This window comes from Terrapene carolina, unplaced genomic scaffold (assembly GCF_002925995.2).
Source record: "Terrapene carolina triunguis isolate 2854851 unplaced genomic scaffold, T_m_triunguis-2.0 Scaffold22, whole genome shotgun sequence".
Lineage (NCBI taxonomy): Eukaryota > Metazoa > Chordata > Testudines > Emydidae > Terrapene > Terrapene triunguis.
In genome coordinates, this window is record NW_020664373.1 from 15,976,726 (window position 1) to 15,998,564 (window position 21,839).

A 21,839-nucleotide genomic window follows, 5' to 3' on the forward strand; every position below is an offset into this window, starting at 1 on the left:
AAGTGCTCAACGCACCCAGTGCGAATGGCTTAATTTTGAAAATCTGGCCACTTACTTTGGTGCTTAAATAGGTGCTGAGTTCTTTTGCAAATCTGCCTGAACTGGCAAGGTATTGAGCATGCTGGGCTTCCAATGGGAACTGATGGTGCTCAGCACATTTCATGAAGTGCTCAGCACTCTGCAGCTTCTGGCCCCTAACAAGGAAACAGGGTTCCTCTTAGGACCAGGAAGGAAACCGAGATAGCTAGACAAGAACCCAACACTAACTTTTTTTTCAAACTGAGAAACAGAGATTGGACTAAGTATGTCTATCCCTTTTTACAACATGAGTACTGTTGCTGTTTAAAAGCAGGCTGTGTGCCAAGTTTTAAAAAGTAAAAAAAAGGAATGGGGGAGATAAACGAGCAAACTTACTATAAAGGGTTAGGGTTTACCTTTTTCCTCATTAACTAGGGGTACATTTAAGTGGTAAAAAATCCTCGAGTTAATATAATAATCGTATTCAAAAGATCTCATAGGTGATATGCAAGTCTCTGATTAGCTAGCCTTGATTTTTTGTTCGGTTGGTTTGTTGTTTAAACACTGACTAGGGAGCATAGCTACTAAAGGCAAATGCACACAAAATGGTTTAGTGAAAAAGAAAACATCCCTCTAAGCTATCTCAAAAATGTAACATTTTTTTTTTCAAAAGCTACATCACAATTTATAGATAATGTGGATTAATTATGTATTTATTGACTGAAATAATGAGCATGGTAGAAATGTACATTACAAAACATTCCCAGCCTCCCAGACATTATGAACCAAGCAAATTCCAATAATTCTTAATGCTCAAAATGGTTACGGCCAACACATCAGCTGAAGCTGAAACCAATAATTAGTTCAAGTTAGAATTTCACAAAGTAACTAGTATTACAGGCCTTAAACAAGATTTTTAAAACTGGGTTCCTGAAGTTAAAGGGGGCATAGGCACCTAAATAACTAGCCTTGTTTTCAAGAGTACCAAGCATCCAGCATTCCCTTTCCCTTTAGTGGGAGCTGCTGGGTGTTCAGTACTTTAGAAAAATCAGGTCACTTACGTAGGTGCTGAAGTACAGATTTAGGAACATAACTTTAGACACCCATTTTTGTAAAATCTTGGCCTTCTCTCTTTAACCTGTTATACTTAAATCATGGAAGACCAAATTTCCAGATCAACAATGGTTCCCCAGCTCACCCCTAGATAGCAGGGTGAAATGCTCAATATTACTCATGATAGGCTTGCATAAGCCTACCTAGACAGCAGGACTACTAATCTTTGCTGCCCCATTCACATAACATGCCAGAAAATGGGCTACTAACAAAAAGAGCAAAACAGGAGTAAAAATAAGGTAACTTGTCTTGAACCCTGATTCTGCAATGAAATATACAAACACAGAAGCCCTGAACCTGAGCAGGGCCCATCAAAGTCAACGGTGCCCCACCTGGCTGCAGGGATCCATCTGCACACATCTCATGGCAAGGTTGGTGCCTTGTCTTATATCAAAAAGATTGTAGTTCAGATTACTAAAATAAAACAAATTAAATTCTGTACTTGTAAATTGAAAAATATAGGAAAATAATAAGCAAAGAATTACATTGAACTGCAACCTGTGGTCTGCACCAGAAGGCTGAATGTGAACATTTGGTCCAGCCATCTCTGGCTTAGACATCCTTTATCATTCCAGCTATGGTGGTGTAAATTCTCTCTTTTGATCAAAGATTACAGTAATCAACTCTGCTTTGCTATATTATTGCTAATTAAAGAAATAAAATCTGCTAACTTGCAATATAACTCCATGTCCTCCCATCTCTCTCAATCCAGAATTTGAAAGAACATTACTGCAAGAAAACAAAGATACCATTAAATGTGAGCATGGTGCATTTCGCAAAACATTTTAATATCCATTATTAATTTCTAATTTTGTTTAGCCAAACAAACTTGTTACCATTTATCATAGCAAATGTAGGGTGTATTTGGTCCCTTATAAGTGCATTCTTTTGAACTCCCTGAGTACTGTACATTTCGTTTCTACAGTGACTTCTGGCTGGGAGATGCAGAAACAGAAATGGATTCTCAACCATTACTGCATATCTTGTAAAATCTAATGCTACAGAGTTTCACGTAAGCAGATGATTTTGCAAGCTTATATCTCAGCAGTTTGTCCCTGCATATTTGAGCTCAGTGTTGGCCTCAAATTTTAGAGAGGAAATCTTTTCCCTCTTGACTCCAGAAGAGGCTAATTTCACACCAGTGTGAAAGAACTAGGATTTTAATGCTTTACTTTTATAATTGTGTTTATCTTGGTGGATAGTCTCACCAATCTACAGTCAGTAAAAGTCAACAAGTTAACAAAGTGCTCAAACATGGTGCAGTTATTCAAGCCCTCTTGGATCACAAGTCTTATTTCAGGAAGTATGAGGTCAGTAGCTATAGTTTTGTAGGTTTCTATTTTAAAGATTACAGAAATGGTAAACATTGTCCCCAATTGCCTAACCCCACATTTTTAGAACACAGCAGTTCATATCAGTTGATGCTTCAAAAAAATATTAGATTACATCACTTCAACACAACTACAAGCGATGCCATTGCTAAAAATAATAGTATATCTAGGTCTGACAAAAAACTGCATGTTAGTGCAGTGTTCATGCTTGCTTACTGATACATTTCTGATTTTTATTAAAAACAAGGCAACACATTCAAAAGTGAAGGACTATAACTGGGTAAGATATACTTACTTTTTTAAAATAATATATAAAATGTCAAACTGTTAACAGTTCATTACATATTATTAATATAAAGAGTTTAAATATTACTGAATGAATCAGTGTATACCAAAGATAGGCTTCTTTGATAACAAACTAGGCCTCCAGTTACTTAAGAATTTTGTAATATTTAATTCAAGAAAGAATGCTACTATATCTAAAATTCAACAGATATGGCTGAATCTGTGCCCTAGTTAAAAATATAATATCCTAATTGCACATAAAAAGATGCATTATATATAGATCTTACAGTGTATGCATGTGTGTGTATATATCTCACTCACCAACAAACACAATGCAGACAATAGAAGGCAGCATAGAAATAGTGTTGGAATATAAAAATGCTTCATTATCAATTTAATAGAAAATGTATAACTTGCATTTTTTGGCAGACTTACTGATACTACTGTACAAATCCAGGGAAAAGCCATGCACAAAGGTTAAGATCATTTTAAAATGTATTTATGGGAAAACAAAAAACAAAACAAAAAATACCGAACTGGACTGTGAGTACTCATAAATGGAGAAAATAAAAATGTCCACCACAACTTAAAGGAACAAAATGAAACCCTTGTCAATAGAGTTTAAGTCAGGTATTCCCCCAGTAAGGCTGCTGAATCCTATCTTGACACTTAATGAAAATGCACAATATATATTTTTCTGTCCCCCTTCTTCCCATAAGTAGATCATTATATTCAACTGGTTCCAAGAAGGATGATGCTGTGATGGCCATTATACAGAATAAACTTATTGCATGGACATAAAAGGCCACAAAGAAAAAGGGGAAAAAAGTAAACACACTGAAAAATAGATTTTTCTGCCCCCCCCCCACTCCACCCCACATACAGCAATATTTGTTTAAAAAAAATAAAAAGCAAAACTTTTACAATACCAGACCACAGTTATTGGCATTTCTAATAAACTTGGTAGGTGCATTCCCTGTACATCCCGTTTCTCTATGCATCTAATAGCTGTTTTACATACAAGCCAACGTCTTTAAATGAATTAAATATGCTTTGTTTTCCTGTCAAATTAGAGATAGTTTTTTGTGTTTCATTGGGGTTAGAAGGGGTTTTTTTTGTTTGTTTGTTTTAGTTGCAACGTCTAACATGCTCCAGTACATATTCGGGAAAGTGCAGACTGCAAACCTGTAAACCATCCAGCTTGCAGGGCATTCTTGGGTATTCATCTTCTTTCCATTTGTTTTCCTCTGGATCAAAGGTGAGAATTGAATCACTGTAATGACCATTGTAACAAAGGCCTCCAAGAACCATTATCTGTTTGTCCAAAACAGCTACACCATGACCACTTCTTCCAATTGGCATAGAAGCCAAAATAGTCCACTGATCAGTGTCTGGGTCGTAAACCTCTGTAGAAGGACACCCTTGCGACTCAAAGGAGGCCCTCAAGATCACACAAACACCACCAAAGACATAAAGCTTACCATTATAGGAAATCATTTTGTGAAAGCATCTTGCATAATTCATTTTGCATTTGTTCTCCCAACAGTTAGTGACCACTTGAGTTCTCCTCGTTCGCTGTTCTACCGTCCCTTCTTTACTGGGGTCAAACACACACACTTGCTTCGAAGTGGAAGATGAAGTAATTCCCCCAGTGATATACAACTTGTTACTGAGTACAGTTCCTTCATGTCCATATTTATTGACTGGATAGGGATCCACAAATTCCCATTTGTCTGCAGTGATATCATATCGTTCAGTCGAGTAAAATGTTTCATCCCTTGTTCTCCCAGCCACCGCATAGATGTATCTCCCAATAACACCAACAGCAAACTCTGAGCGTGGAACAGACATGTCTGCCATTCGCAACCAAGTATTTTGTCTAGGGTCGTATCTAAATACTTTGGAGGAAGCATGAAACTCACCATCTGGGCCCAGTTCTTCCCCGCCTAACAAGAATACAAAGTTATTGACAATGGCAAGGCAGTCTGGTCGTAAAGGTACTTGAGGACCCTCTAGCTCCCACCAGACCCTTGGTTTGTGCAAGAGAAGAATTTTGCTATTTACCATGCTGTGTCCTATCATTCCTCTAAATACTGCAGTCTGGGGTTTGGCAGAACGAATACGGTTGGATTTCATTTCCATCAAAGGCTGTTGGTGAACACTATGAAAGTAATTCATGGCTTGGTCAACTTCATGCCGCAACTGCCGAGAGTATCGATAAAACTCTGATGTTTTTACCTATGGATACATTTTTAAAAAAAAGTTAAAATTTTGACCAAGGAAAAACAGCATAGAGAACCATCTAATTACTGTAAGTCATTAAAAGATTATAATGCTTAATTTTATTCCGAGAAACCTGAAGGACAATTTGTTCAAGTATTAAGACAGATAAGCTACATAAACTGTGTTCTTAAAATGTATGCAGAGGCAACACATTGTTTCTTCCCCAAGATATTATTGAGGTTGAGACAGAGGCCAAAGATTTCAAACCTACTTCCTAAATCCCATGTGCATACCTAAATAAAATTGGGTTGATTTTCAAAAATTCTGACCACCTTCAATCCCACTGACTTTGACTGGAGTTGTGTCAGCACCTCTGGAAAAAAAGGCAGCCCACTTTTATTTAAGTGCCTAAATATAGGAGATAAGCATCTAAATTTGAAAATGTTGATAGTTCCAAGCTTCAAATTTTTCTTACATAAATAACAACTGCAAGGCAGTGCTATACTTCACGCCAGACTAGAAAGGAAGAAAAATCAGTGTCACCACTGGATTACATGACGTGAAATGCAATTTGGAGACAAATGTTGTTGTATCTTGAGAATCAAGTAGATGTTCACTTCATAATTTTGTTAGCTTTATATTACTATTGTATCTCTTCCTTTCATTGTAAATAAAAAATGCCACTACAAGGGGCATAACTGTTTTTTCCAATCTTTTGGGTCTTTACTAGATTAAATTATATGGACATAGGTTTCAAGTGTCTGTATAATATACATATGAGTAAATTATTAATATTGAAATACATGCACACAAACATATCTGTAAAATAGCAATATTACTTGCCTGCTTTTGTAAAGCACTTTCAGATCTAAGAACTATAAAGTGCTGAGTTTTTCTACTTATGCACACTTTTTTATCAAAGAAAAACAATCTACATTAAAAGAAAGTTAAGGTTGCAAAGTCAAGCCCTGAAAAATTAGAAAGTGCCATAATTAAAGTTTCCTGTTCAACTCTAATTCACTCTCACTGTGAATGTGCATTATGATATAGTCTGTAATTACATGTTCACACTTTTTTCCTCCCCAGAGACAACCTTAATTCTGGCTTTTCTTAACTTTTGCATATTTGACTTTGCAAACATAATAATGTTCTTGTAACAGTTTTTTTTTTTTTTGTTATTTCCAATTATTTTTTAAAAAAAATAAAAAAAAAAAAAAAAATTCCATCATGTGACATAATACATGGGTCTTCAGAAGGGTTAGAACTTTCATACCCACAGCATAGATCTCTACCACTTCAGCAACTAGTAAAGATTAATATATACTTCTACTGCTATGTGGACCACCCATTAGAAAGAGATGAGACACACTTTGCCAGTGGGTTTCATGGCTATTTGCTGATAGCAAAGGAATGTTGGAACTCAGGAAATCTTGATTCTATTCCAAGTTCTGGAAGAGAGTATTCTAGTGGTTACAGACCCTACTGTCCCGCCTCAGCCTGTCCTCTTTTCTTCTATCCTTGCTTCCTCTGCTCTATCACCCCTACAGCCTATGCCTGTCCCACTTGTTCCTATCTCCCCACAGCCTGCACCTACTACCCTATCTATCCATGTTCTCCTCTCACCTATGCATTTGAGCAAGTCAGTCTGACTCCTTCTCCCTGTCGCTGCCTAGGCATCAGCAGGGGTAGCCTTACGGGCATAAGACAGTCATTCTCCCTGTTCTCAGTTTTAAGGCCTGCCACCACTGTGGCCCTCAGTTGTTGGAAAGAGCAACTGCAGAAAAAGTCTCGCTCAGCCTGGCAGCCCTGGAATGGACTGTGCTCAGTCACTTTGTGGGGATGGTGCATTCTCAGTCTGGTCAGCACATAGAAGCCATGTGGGAATGAAGCATGTTCAGTGCTGATAAATCTTAGGAGAATAATGCTGCCAACCTTTCACAAACTTCTATTGAGCATGTCCAAACATTTTTCAGATGCCAAGCCTGACCAAGTATAGGTGGATTTTTATGGGGACTGCAAAAAGCACATCCCATGCACCAGAGTGACCCCTCTGCTAAGTTTCATGTCCCTCCTCTCCTAAGTATGGAGGCTTGAGGCCTTCCTTAATGAAATGGCTGTATAATGTACTTTTACCTAATCTCATTGTTGGAAATAGATGAACTATTTTTGTTGAAACATTCCAAACAAATTTAGCCTCGGGTCAGATATACAACATGGAAAACAGTTTGTCAAAGTTATAAGCAACTAAAAAGCAAAGTCTTACAATGGAAAATGTTAGCTAAACTAGGGTTACCATATCTAACAAATAAAAAAAGAGGACCCTCCACAGGGCCCTGGCCCCGCCCATTTCCTACCCCCAGCCCCGCCCCAACTCCGCCCCCTCATCCCTCCCACTCCCAGCCACGCGAAAAGGGCTGCCCGAGCGCTAGCGGCTTCACGGTTTGCCGGGCAGCCCCCAGACCTTGCGCCCCCGGCCAGCGCTTCCCCAGCGCAGCGGAGCCCAGGAGGGGAAGCGCCCAGCCGGGGGCGCAGGGTCTGGAGGCTGCCCGGCAAACCGTGAAGCCGGTAGCGCTCGGGCTTCGGGCAGCCCCCATGCCTCCGGACCCTGCGCCCCCGGCCGGGCCCTTCCCCCCCCGGGCTCCGGCAGCGCAGGGTCCGGAGGCATGGGGGCTGCCCAAAGCCCGTAGCGCTCAGCTCTTAAACAGAGCCGAAGAGTCAGGGGAGGAGCTGAGCAGTCGCGGGAGGGGAAGTGCCCGGCCGGCATTTTTCCCCGGACATGTGCGTCTTTTTGGCAATTCCCCCCGGACGGGGGTTTGATTGCCGAAAAGCCAGACATGTCCGGGAAAAACCGGACGTATGGTAACCCTAGCTAAACTCAACTATGAGCAGTGCTACCAGCTCCACCTATAATTTATATATAACACATGTATGTAACATATAGACACGATGACTAGATCCATGTGATAAACTGCATTTATCATGCATCTTCACCCGCCTCACCTTCACTTTGCCATTTCCATCACTACTTCTACTGAGATTTCAAACTCTGAGCAGCTTCAAACAGAAATTAAAAAGTCAGCCTAACATAGAATTTTCTCTATCCCTTCCAAAATTATACTAATCCAAAACCCAAATTGGGCAATTTTCAGTCCACAATCAGAGACAGATTTAAGGGTTTAAGGTCTGATATCTTGCAAACCCCTTCAGGGCCGGAAATGGGAGAGATTCCCAGCTTTCCATTGAGGGACACAGCACTTGCAAGGTCCCAAAATATCAGACTTAAAAGTTTTGACTTGTTTTTCCTGTAAATAAATTAGTTTAGATTAGAATATTTCATAGACATTTTAAGCATACTTGTTTTATTTTTTCCTCTCCCTCTGTGCTGTTTACAATTAGACTCATGGTAACTGAGGCACCAATAAAAATAGTGCCAATACAATTTTTAAAATCTCTCCAAAATTGTTTTTCAGCAACAGATGTGGAATATAGAGAATACATTATGACAGGATAAAGGTTTTATCAGTACTCATTTGGATGACCTGCATAGCTCACCTGCAGTTTCCTCATATTCCTGAGTAATGTGACCATTCCAAGTTAATGAAACCTTTATACCAAAGTGCCATGTATGCCATTTTACATAAGCACATATTTATAATATGCATACATAAAATAACTGAACATGAACATTATGCCCATTACAGAAGAATTTAACTTAAAAATGCTATCCAGAGAGATGGATAATACAAAGAACAAAGGCCCAGATTTTTAAAGGTATTCAGATGTTGCTCTATTTGACGCTGTAACATTTAACTGACTTAGAAGCCCAATTCCCATTTTCAAAAGGAGGCTAAGTCTCAATGAAAGTGCCTTAGTCCCCAAGTCACTTTTAAAAGTGAGACAGGCTCCTAAATCAATTAAGCAATGCAATACTAAAAGGAGCAATGCCTAAATACCTTGAAAAAAATCTGGGTCAAAGAAACTTTATAACGAGACTCCTTTGCTTGTTTCTATAGTAAGTAATTATCTCCAAGCTGCATGTCCAATCATCTTGTGACTACAGAATTACAAAATGCAGAAGCTACAAAACTTACATTTAGATAAATTCAAGAACTTGGATCCATGCTGATCCTACCTAACTCAGTATGAATAATCTGCCATCTAAATGTAAGATACGAGATTTTATAAAAGCTAATATATATATAAAAGTTAGACAGATCTAGAAAATGCTACAGATTTGTATAGAGTACACAGAATAGCTATATTTTGTACCAAAGCTTAACCTCAAGGAAGCAGTTTTTCAAAACCAATATTTCAACACCAAGTTATCTTTGCTATTTTAAAAATGTAAAAAGACCAAAGAAATGAAACTCTCAGATACTTCCCTCATTCTTTCAGTACTATGGCTGAATTTAAAAAAATAATTTTTCAGGTAAAATGAATATATAATGTGCATTAGCTGCTCCCACTAATTTTAAAAGAAAGCTGAGAAACAACAAAATTTGATTAGCAATGCATTTTTTAACAAAACTACAGTTATGTTGGAGTAGTTAGTGTACTTACTATGAGAATTTGAAGAAAGGTAAAAATAAGTTAATACCAACAGTAGGTATTATTATTATTGTATTTAAAAACACAGTGCTATCAGATTATCCAATGTTTGGATAATTGCACACTGATAAAAGATCACAAGAAAGAAAACACAAGAAAGAAAAGGAATACTACATTTTCTTCTTATTTCCTCTCTGACCCTCATTATTTCCTTTTAAGCAACGGAATAAAAATACTCAAAGGATATTGTAAAAGCAGCATCTTGTTTAACAGATTGTAAATAGTGAGGTCTGTTACAGAAAATACACCTTCCTCCCATTCATCTAAACAAGAGGCAGGATTATGAGAACAGTTTGGATTGATGATGTAAAATGGTCTGTGGTGACACTAGCTTCCACAGAAGATACCTCCCTCCCCTAAATTTCAGTATAGATCTAGATAATTACAGTGCTACTTTTGATCAATAAGTCAAGAGAAAGGAATATTTGGGAAAAAATGAGTATCAGAAATAAAACAGGAAAAGAAAGACCCTGCAGGATCAACACATATGGATTAAAAGCTGCAAAGCAAAGACTGACAAAAATAAAACCAGACAAAGGTTAATAAATTTGTCATACTTATACTATAGAGTAAGACGAGAAAATAGGACATACTTGAGAAAACCTTCATTTAGCCACTCTCTTAAAGGGAAACAAATTACAGGTATACATAACCTACAAGATGGCTTTACCATATTTTAAAAATACCTTTGTATATAGTTAAAAAAGGAAAGTGCTGTACAAGTATTAATGAATTTATCCTACCACTACTATGAGAAGAATTACCACCATTTTACACATATGGAAACAGAGGCAGAGATAATGTAGGGTATGTCTACACTGCAACGCAAGCCTGCACTTAAGCCCTGACTGAAGCCTAACCCCCCTTGCATCTATACCACAATTGCGCTAACCCAGGTCTCGGACCCAGGGTCCAAGGACCCTGCAGGGCTGGAGGGTCAAAGCTCAAGTTAGCCAGGAGCCAGGGTTCAAGCCCTTTTGCTTTGTAGCGTAGATGCAGCCTGCTTGACTCAGATTCTAGGAGTTAGCCAGAAGTAACCCAAAATTCTATGGGACAACTCTCTTAGTCCTCTCTAGCCCAACAATCCGCAATCCACACAATTGAATACCGCAGCCACTCCCCTTTGCCAACGGCAGAAGCTCAGGTCAGCGTTAACCCATCCTCTTCTGATCACACCTAGATACTTAAAATAAATAAGGACTTGAAGATTGAGTCAAGTTTCTGGAAAATTAGTTTTCCTTACACTTGCAATGAACTCTCAGATTTTACTACAGATGAATCTGAATCAAAACTCCAGATCCAAATAAGCCACTAACTGTGAAAATGTTTGGGTCTGGATCCTATCTGTGTCTCTCAGGCCAAACTCTAGATGCACTTAACTTTGATGTCACAATAATATGGGAATTGTTAACATACCTATTTAAGTTTAAATTCAGTTAAAAAAAAAAAACTCTCAAAATATAGTGTCCAATATTCTCTTGCAACCACAACTGTCAATCTAAGGGGCTTTGGGCAAGTCACTTCACCTCACCTTCCCCATTTGCAAAATGGGAATACTTACCGTCTTCACAGGAGTCCTATGAGGATTAGTCAATGTTTGTACAGGGTTTTGAACAGAAAAGAATTACAGCATTTTGTCACTGTTAAGCACTATCATCGTTGTTGCCAAGTGTCCCAGCTTGAGGCCAATGCACATTGTAATACCATCTCCTCCCCATTCCTTTCCTTAAAACTTATGGAGTTCTGGACACCTTCCAAATAAATAACATTTAGAACATATATAATTCATAACAATAAGTAAGCCAAAAGTTGTGATTTCCCACCCTCTCAATTTTTCTTTAATTTTCCTCTCGAACCCCGATCTTTGTTTCATCCGTCTTGCCACTTTTTTTCTGCCTCCCTTATGTTTATTTTATCTTTCCAGCCTTTTGTTTATTCTCTCCCTGAGAATAATTTTTATTACTATTAATTAGTTATATTACAGGAGCACCTAGATGCCTCAACGGAGATCAAGGCCCCATTGTGCTAGTTCCTGTAGAAACACATAGTAAAAGTCTCTGCCTTGAAAAGCTTACAGTCTAAATAAGTGAGGGGGGAGGAGAATAGAAACTAAGGCACAATGAGGTGAAGTGACTTGCCCACAGTCAAACAGGATGTCAGCAGCAGAGTCAGAAGTAGATCCCTGGTCTCCTGAATCCAAATCCACTGAATGCTGCTGCCTCCCCACTCTTATTTTAAAAAGGATTCCCCCCACCCACCCCTTTTAAAGACAGAGTGGCATCACCATTTCATTTTTGTCTCTACCCCTTTCTCCTCAGTAATCTTATCTCCTTCTCTCATTCTTAGGCCTTGTCCACACTACCAAGTTTGTCACCAAAAAAACTGCCCTTTGTCTACCAAACAGTGCGTGCGTACACACTGCAATGCGACTTTTGTTGGGAAAGACGCCCGGTTTTGATGACTAAATACATCCACCCCAATGAGAGACTTAGGCCTTTTTCCTCTCTGTTTTACTCGACAAAGTGCCAGTGTAAACCCCACACTTGATTTCATTGCTTTAATTGGCCTCCAGGAGGTGTCCCACAATGCCCATCCCCATCATGACCACCCTGGTCAGCGGTTTGAACTCCACTGCCCTGCAGCCAGGTAAACAACCATCTGTTCCTCCCCCTTAGAAGTCCTGGGAATTTTTGAAATTCCATTTCTTTCTGGCTCAGCATGGAGAGGTCTCATCACATCTTCCCAGGTGACCATGGCGGGTTATCGCACCAAACGCTCTCCCACTTGGATCATTGTGGAGCTGTTGGATCTGATCAGTATATGGGGAGAGGAGACTACAGTACGAGCTGTGCTTGAGCAGTAGGAATTGGGATACCTACGGGCACATTTCTCAAGGCTTCTGTGAAAAAGGGCTGTGATCGGGACTCAGTGCACAACGAAGATAAAGGAGCTGAGGCAGGCGTATCATAAGGTGAGGGATGCAAACCGTCGCTCCGGTGCTTCACCTAAGACCTGCCAGTTCTATAAGGAGCTGGACGCTATCCTCAGTGGTTACCCCACCTCCATCGCCAAGAGCCTTGTGGATACTTCAGAGGAAATGGAGGCAGCGGAAAAGGACCTAACCCAGCGGACGAAGTTATTGAAGAGGTGGAGTTAGATGAGGATGTGCAGCTCCTGGCGGGGTATTTTTAAGTAAATCATGGTTCTCTTTTCAAGAGGATATAAAGTGAGTTTTAAAAAAAATGGTTTCCCACCAATGGGGGTGGCCCTTCCAGGAACAGTTCTTCACTCCAGAGGTACCTAGCCAGTCTCAGCAGTCGCTCTCTGGGGAGCAAGAAGCAGGAGATGAAACACCTGGTAAGTGGCTGTAGCTTGTGTAGTGCGGGAATGACTTCAGGGCATAGAAAGGTGGGAGGCTGGCTGTGTTTCTGTGAGGTGGACATTTCCCTGTGTAGCTAATCAAGACAGCGGAACAGGGTGTTGATGCACGCAGAGATCGCACGGGAATCCTCCAGACAGATCTCCAGGAAAGTTTCCTGAAGGTACTCGGTAATCCTCTGCCGAAGGTTCCGTGGCAGAGCAGCTTTGTTCCTTCCCCCATTGTAGGAAACTTTCCCACACCATTCAGCAATCACTTGTGCAGGGACCAAAGCGGCACATAGGCGAGCAGCATACAAAGCAGGGCAGAAGCCACAAGCATGGAGTAGATGTACCCTCGTTACCCTGCTTACCCTTAGCAGTGAGATGTCTGCTAGAATGACTCCCACCTGTGGAAAAGTGCAGGAGAATTTTAGAATTTTTTCCATAGAAGGCTGCACCAGGACCCTTGCAGAGAGTGAGTGCTCTATTCCCCATATGGAGCGCCCTGCCCCTCCCCCAACACTTACCATGATTTGGCTGTTGGTGGAGATGTGTGCCTGGCTAGGGTCAGTGAGAAAGTGACTGCAATGTTGCAAAAGGTGTATTTAACTGAAATGTTATAATGCTGAGTGTGAATTTAACAATCCTGCTTCTGTGCATTGTCACCTGTGCTTCACCAGACGTGGCATTCAGGAACACCCCATGCACCCCTGCCGAGCACCTCTGCCAGATAAGAAAGCACTCAAGATGCAGCAAAAAAGACATGTTCCAGGACGTACTACAGTGCTCCAATGCAGAAAATAGGGAACATAAGGAGTGCTGGGAAGCCGAACGGCAGGACAGAAAAGAGAATCAAGCATTTGTTAAGGACACAGCTGAGAGGATGATTAAAGTAATGGATGAGCAAACGCAGATGCTGCAGTCCTTAATAGTGCTACAGACCGAGCAGATCTGTGCTCGCCCTCCCCTGCAGCACATTCAGAACACTTTTCCATGCTCCCCCACAAACTCCGCCTACACAGTCCTTTCCACTTTCCGGGACTTCTCATTTCCCCTTCACTCCACCCCCTCGGACAACTTTCACGATAGCTGGACCTACCCACAGTTGTGAAAGTCAGTCCTTCCCTGGCTCCTCCTTTCCCAGTAGGCATCTGTGTATCTGTGTGTGCTGTTTCTTGTTTAATAAAAGCCAAGCTTTTTAATGGTGAATCACCTTTATTTTTTTTCTACAAATTGAGATTGCAGGTACTACCAGTACATACACAGGCATTATAATCATTTCTTACAGGAATACAAGACCCAAAATGACACCATTGCGTCCTAGGAAATCTAACACCAGTGACAGAGATATACATTACTGGTACTCATTATCAAAGGGCTGCCTCAAAGCCTCCCTGATTCGAATTGCCCCCCTCTGGGCTCCTCTGACAGCCCTGGTATCTGGCTGCTCAAAATCAGCGGCTAAGGGTCTGCCTCAGCCCTGCACCCCTGAGCAAACCTTTCACCCTTAGCTTCACAGAGATTATGCAACGTACAACACACAGCTATGACCACTGGAATATTATCCTCATTAAGGTCTAGCCTGCCATAAAGGCATCACCAGCATGCCTTTAATCTGCCAAAGGCAATTCAACTGTCATCCGGCACTTACTTAGCCTGTTGTTGAACAGCTCCTTACTGCTCTCTAGGTGTTCTGTGTAAGGTTTCATGAGCCACTGCCATAAGGGGTACACCAGACCTCCGAGGATCACTATGGGCATTTTTAAACATCCCCTCCGGTAATCTTCTGGTTTGGAAAGAAAGTCCCTGCTTGCAGCTTTCTGTACAGGCTGGTGTTCCTAAAGATGCGTTCGTCATCCACCTTCCCAAACCACCCCGCGTTGATGCCAGTGAAACGTTCTCGGTGATCCACAAGCACCTGCAATACCGTGGAGAATTACCCCTTCCTATTGATGTACTCTGTTACAAGGTGGTCTGGTGCCAAAATTGGAATGTGTGCGCCATCTATCGCCTCTCCACAGTTAGAGAACCCCATTTCTGCAAAGCCGTCCACTATTTCATGCATATTTCCCAGAGTCAGGCCTTGGCTACATTTGTGCGTTATAGCGCAATAAAGCCGCCAAGAGCGCTCTACCTCACTCCCCGTCCACACTGGCAAGGCACGTAGAGCGCTCTGACTCCGCGGCTGGAGCACTCCTGGTACTCCACCTCCCCGAGAGGAATAACGCTTGTTGTGCTTTCGCTGGAGTGCCACGGTGCCAGTGTGGACACCTAATGTGCTCTGATTGGCCTCCGGAAGTGTCCCACAATGCCTGTTCTAGCCACTCTGGTCATCACTTTTGAACTCTGCTGCCCTGTCCTCAGGTGACCAAGCGTCAGACCAGCCCTTTAAATTCCCTGGGAATTTTGAAAATCCCCTTCCTGTTTGTTCAGCCAGGCGTGGAGTGCTCTCAGCGCATCTTTCCAGGTGGACATGCCTCCACATACCAGGCGATCCCCAGTATGGAGCAATGGCGAGGTGCTAGACCTCATCAGTGTTTGGGGGGAGGAAGCTGTGCAGTCCCAGCTGCGCTCCAGCCGTAGGAATTACGATACCTTCGGGCACATATCAAGGGCCACGACCAGGATGCGGTGCAGTGTCAGGTTAAAGTAAAGGAGCTGCAGAATGCCTACCGCAAAGCCCGCGATGCAAACGGCCACTCCGGTGCTGCCCCTGCAAATTCTACAAAGAGCTGGACGCGATACTTGGGGGCGATCCCACCTCCACTGCAACGACCACCATGGACACTTCCGAGCCCAGCACAGCGGGGGGGAGGAAAGCGCGAGCGATGGTGCTGAGGCGGGGGGAGACACCCCAGAATCCCTAGATGCATGAAGCCAGGAGCTCTTCTTGAGCCAGGAGGAAGGCAGCCAGTTGCGGCGTCCGGTGCTTGGGGAAGGACAAACAAGGGGGTTACTGGTAAGCGGCTTTCTTTTCGGGAAGGAAGTTTTTAGGTATGGGCTCTTTGGGCGATGAGGGGGGACCATTGCTGCACACAGGCAAGCTGCGTATGGGCCAGGGCGGAAGCCGCATTGTAGGAGAAGACCCTCTCTTGCTTCCCTGGTCACCCTCAGCAGTGAGATATCTTCCAGGACGAACTCCTGTACAGAATGTTGAGACAGTGTTCAGTGTAGGTGCCTCCTGCAGCTGTTGGCTCTCCCCAAGGCACAGAAACCCAGACGACAGTACAGCCATGAAACAGTCAGTCCCCACGAACCCTGTGCTTACTCATCATTTCTGGGGCTCCCGTGGGTTATGTGCGCTTGCTTTGGGACAGGCAAAGTATGGTTTTTGTGACTGCCCTCCTTAAGTGCGGGGGAATCATTGCTCTGTCTGGTGTGTACAATGCTGCCTCTGTTAAGTGTTGCATTTTGCCTGTATAGGTTGTGACAAAGTTCCTCCTCTATCTTGGTGGGTCCTGCGCTTATTGGCGGATTTTCTTGCCTCAGAGATTCGCCATGTGGGTTGGAGAACAGCCCAGAGACCTTCCCCTCTGGGAGAACCCACAGTCCAGGTCAATTGGGAGGTTTGGGGGGAACCCGGGCCCGCCCTCTACTCCGGGTTCCAGCCCAGGGCCCTGTGGACTGCAGCTGTCTATAGTGCCTCCTGTAACAGCTGCATGACAGCTACAACTCCCTGGGCTACTTCCCCATGGCCTCCTCCAAACACCTTCCTTATTCTCACCACAGGACCTTCCTCCTGGTGTCTGATAACGCTTGTGCTCCTCAGTCCTCCAGCAGCACACCCTCTCACTCTCAGCTCCTTGCGCCTCTTGCTCCCAGCTCCTCACACTCCCCCCACAAACTGAAGTGAGCTCCTTTTTAAAACCCAGGTGCCCTGATTAGCCTGCCTTAATTGATTCTAGAAGCTTCTTCTTAATTGGCTCCAGGTGTCCTAATTAGCCTGCCTGCCTTAACTGGTTCTAGCAGGTTCCCGATTACTCTAGTGCAGCCCCTGCTCTGGTCACTCAGGGAACAGAAAACTACTCATCCAGTGACCAGTATATTTGCCCTCTACCAGACTCCTGTACCCCACTGGTCTGGGTCTGTCACAAGGTGCAACCTTGAGATCTCAGCCATCATTCTTATCACCGGCCGACAGACTGGGAAGACTCAGGAAGAGGCTGCGTAAAAGCAAAGAAGACATGCTGCATGAAGTCATGCAGCAGTCTGTAAATGAGAATCGAAAGGCACAGGAGTGGAGGGAGAGCGAAAGGAGGATCTGCCAGGAAAACACGACGCACCGGAGGCAAAGCACGGAACGGTTGATTAGCATAATGGAGCGCCAAGCAGACTCTATCCAGGCGCTCATCGCCATGCAGGCGGAACACTACCGCGCTCGCCCCCCCTGCAGCCCTTGTCCCAAAACTCTTCCCCTTGTGCCCCCATGTCCCCTCCAACCCACTTTCCCCAACATCCGGGTTCTTACCACCCCCTGCTGCCTCCTACACCCATAGCTTCACCACCCACCCACGAAAACTACGACCCTTATCCACTGCACTCAACCTCCTCCGCCCCCAACATGCCTTATAGCCATCCTGAAGTGCAGCACTCAGTGCACAGCACTCCAGACAGGATTCGAGAGTATGAAATCAGGACATACTCAAGCCTATGAGTGAACTGGTCCCCGCCCCACCCCCTTGCCCTTTTGGTATTTCTGTGTTACTTCATTTTTTTTCAATAAATGAATAAAGTTTTTTCAATAAACAGATTTTTTTACTTTGAAAACATACTTTATTAGTGCATAAAGCAAAATATACCTTAGCCCAGGAAAGCAACAAGCACTGCAAGTCAGTGTACCAAACACAGCCACTGCACTTAACTCCCGTGCAGAACACCAGACATTACTGGTGGCTTTCAGCCTCAAATTGCTCCCTCAAGGCATCCCTAATCCTTGCAACCCCACGCTGGGCCCCTCTAATAGCCCTGCTCTCTGGCTGTGCAAATTCTGCCTCCAGGTGTTGAACCTCCGAGGCCCATGCCTGAGTGAAGCTTTCACCCTTCCCTTCACAAATGTTATGGAGGGTACAGCACGCAGATATAACCGCGAGGATGCTGTCTTCGGCCAAGTCCAGTTTCCCATAAAGATAGCGTCAGCGGCCCTTCAAACGGCCAAAAGCACACTCCACAGTCATTCGGCATTGGCTCAGCCTGTAGTTGAACCGTTCCTGGCTGCTGTCCAGGCTCCCTGTGTAGGGTTTCATGAGCCACGGCATTAAAGGGTAAGCGGGGTCTCCAAGGATCACAATGGGCATTTCGACTTCCTCTACGGTGATCCTCTGGTCTGGGAAAAAAGTCCCGGCTTGCAGCTTCTTGAACAGGCCAGCCTGCGTTAATGTCAATGAAATGACCACGGTGATCCACAAGCACCTGGAGAACCATGGAGAAATACCCCTTTCAGTTAACATACTCGGAGGCTAGGTGGACGGTGCCAGAATAGGAATATGCGTCCCATCTATCGCCCCTCTGCAGTTAGGGAAACCCATTTGTTCAAAGCCAGCCACAATGTCATGCACTTTACCTGGACTCACGGTTCTTCTGAGCAGGATGCGATTAATGGCCCTGCAAACTTGCATCAACACAATTCCAACCGTCTACTTTCCCACTCCAAACTGGTTAGCGACTGATCGGTAGCTGTGTGGAGTTGCCAGCTTCCAGATTGCAATAGCCACCCGCTTCTCCACCGGCAGGGCAGCTCTCAATCTCGTGTCCTTGCACCGCAGGGTGGGGGCGAGCTCAGCACACAGTCCCATGAAAGTGGCTTTTCTTATCCGAAAGTTCTGCAGCCACTGCTCATCATCCCAGACTTGCAGGACGATGTGATCCCACCACTCAGTGCTTGCTTCCCGAGGCCAAAAGCGGCGTTCCACGGTGGAGAGCATGTTTGTGAATGAGACAAGCAATTACTTGTCGTATGCGTTACGCGACTCGATATCATTTTCGGACTCCTCACTGTCACTTTGGATTTTAAGCAATAACTCGACTGCCAAACGAGGCGTGCTGGCGAGACTCGTCTGCATGTTCCGCAGCAGTTCAGATTCCATTCCCGCAGACCAAAAGGGAAGACAAAGCGCGCTCTGCACAGAAACCGTTGAAAGATGGCGCCAAATGTGGACAGAAACACAGGGATTGCTGGGATGCAAAGCGATGCATCACGGGGCGTTGGGACAGGATCCAGAATGTCCCACACCCCACGCCCCCTTCCCACAAGCCACAACGCCAGAATGGGAAGAGGTGCTCTGTGGGATAGCTGCCCATAATGCATCACTCCAAATGCCGCTTCAAGTGCCACGAATGTGACCACGCCAGTGCGCTTGCAGCTGTCAGTGTGGACAGACTGGAGCGCTTTCCCTGGTGCGCTCTCCGAAGGCTGGTTTAACCCAAAGCGCTCTACATCTGCAAGTGTAGCCATGGCCTCAGTGTCCTTCATAGCAGGATGCCACTTACTGCCTTGCACACTTGCATTAATGCAGCCCCAACAGTCGACTTCCACACTCCAAATTGATTCGCGACTGACCGGTAGCAGTCTGGAGTCGCCAGCATCCACACAGTGATTGCCACATGCTTCTCTACTGAGAGGGCAGCTCTCATTATGGTGTTCTTGCGCCACAGGTCTGGGGCAAGCTCCACACACAGTTCCAGGAAGGTGGCTTTCCACATCCGAAAGTTCTGTAGCTACTGCTCTTCATCCCACACCTGCATGACGATACGATCCCACCATTCAATGCTTGTTTCCCAAGCTCAAAAATGACAGTCTACCCTATGCAGCTGCTCTGAGAATGCCAAAAGCAATGTAAAGTTGCTCCTATCCATGTCACTCAATGTCGGGCGCCTGCAAGTCTTCTTCAGTTAGGAACTTGACAATTAATTGCACTGCCATCCACAATGTCTTCATGACAGTTAACAGAGCATAGGAGGGCAGTGCAGGGTCTATCCCTTCTCACAAAGATGCCAGGGTGCACAGCAGAGAATGGCCGCTGCAGAAATGCCACGAAAGAAAGCCGGAAGCCCATGGAGTGCTGGGACACAAATCAATGCATCACATTTCGCCAGGTCCCAAGATCCACCTTCCCACAACACCTAGTGACAGAAGGTGTCAAGCTGGACTGTGGGATAGGTGCCCACAATGCAATGCTCACACTGTTGACGATGGTGCCCCGAATGTGTACGCGATCTGCCAACAGAGGGAGCAAGTGTGAACATGAAATTCTGATTTTTATTATGTCACCTTTTGGGTGTCAGCATCACTTTTGTCGACAAAAATTGGTAGTGTGGACATGGCCTTAGTCATTGTTCTCTTCTTTGTTGCTTGTTTCTCTTTCCTCCAATACTCCGCCCTCATATCTTTAGTTCTCTCATGCCCCTATTTTCTGTGGTTGTCCAAGCCACTCTGCCCTGAATGCCTAAGATGACAGGAACAGGAGAGCTGAAGAAAGGCAAAGAAGGAAAAAGGGGCTATTAAAATTAAGTGAGTTTTTACTAAGATGCTCTTCTGGACAAAAATATTTTAAAATTGGCAACTTGCTAAAAAACACTTAAAATTGAAGCATCTAGTTCACAGGAATGCAAGGCCCTGGAATTACTGTTAATATTTACATTCGCAATGCTGGCCAAGTATCTTTGTAAAGAAAGGAAGATTTCATTAGGTTATTTTCTAAATCATGGTAAAGTCTCTAGTTATACAAATAGATAAGATAGCATATCTGTCAACACAAACTATAAACTGGGACATTTGGGAAGAAAAACAGGGACACATTTTTTAGTTCTATCAAAATACATTGGACTGGGAGAGGTTCTCTTGAAGGCGTAGACTGGGTTAAATGATTAGTGTTCTGCTTGTAACATGGGACTGAGACTTAAATAGAAGATGTTGGAGAGTAGATATGCATGAGAATTGACATAGCTGCTTTGACGTTATAGCTTCCATATTCATCCCATTTTACGGTACTACCACCAAATAAATCATAATTTTCCTTGCCATGAAATTTCAGTATCTAGTTGACATCATCCTTTGAAACACTGTATATGTTACTCATACATTAGTTAATACAACAGAAGAATATTTTCATTCATAGTTGTAATATTCCTAACAGTGACCTGACTATTAAGCTTTTTAAAAATCCATTCTAAGGATATTCATCTCCTGTATGTATAAATATTGGATATTAATATTTGCACATAATACACAGAAAAATCAACATCTATACTGAGCTGAATGACATCCTGCTTACTCTAAGAACATTTCTCATTGTCAACTAAGTTTCCTGCAACTAGTCTGTTTTATCAATTACAATCTTAGAAACGCACTAACTGAATGATATCTCCACTTTATCTACGAGAAATCAGTAATGAGATGCATCAGTTTGTACTTCCAGATTGCCTGTTTCATGTCCATCCCAAGTCAATGGTGAGCTAAAGTTGCTGCCATCTAAGGACTGTTTTGTCATCTGTGTGTAATGAGATGATGGGTGGATTCATTTCAGCTCCTATAGGTGCACACCAAAAAATAATCACCATTGTTTGTACTATTTGCCTTCTTTTTAGCATAGAGGCCAATGGTTTAGTGGGTACAGAACTACCTTTCTCATACTAAAAGGTGGTTCCTCCAGGACAGGGTCTAGCCACATTGGCAGGTTAGAATGGGAAAACACGCCACACCTGTTCCGAGGGGAAACAAAAGAATGTCAAGCCAGAGTTCTTCAAAAGCATTAAAAAACTTTAAAAAAAAAACAAACAAAAAAAAAACCCTACATTATTAGAGATCTGTTATTCTAGAAATACTGATGACATAAGAAGAATAAGTAGGGCTGGATGGGCCACTTTACCAAGTATGCTAACTGAAACTTACATAACTGAGGGTAT

The 21,839-nt window shown here is 43.3% G+C and overlaps 1 protein-coding gene across 2 annotated transcripts in view; it reads right to left on the reverse strand.

Annotated features, from left to right (window-relative positions):
- Positions 1–585: 585 nt before the first annotated feature.
- Positions 586–21,839, reverse strand: part of LOC112104473 (kelch-like protein 15) — a 34,668-nt gene continuing 13,414 nt past the window's right edge. The window contains exons 2-3 of one of the 2 annotated variants that reach the window (XM_026648847.1): positions 3,933–4,985; positions 586–1,860 (exon numbers count right to left, since the gene is read on the reverse strand). In XM_026648847.1, the coding sequence (XP_026504632.1) occupies positions 1,858–1,860; positions 3,933–4,985 (1,056 nt within the window). In that variant the 3' untranslated portion in view covers positions 586–1,857. Of the gene's footprint in view, positions 1,861–3,627; positions 4,986–21,839 lie in introns of those variants that run through there. The other variant, XM_026648841.1, reaches the window with a different exon arrangement.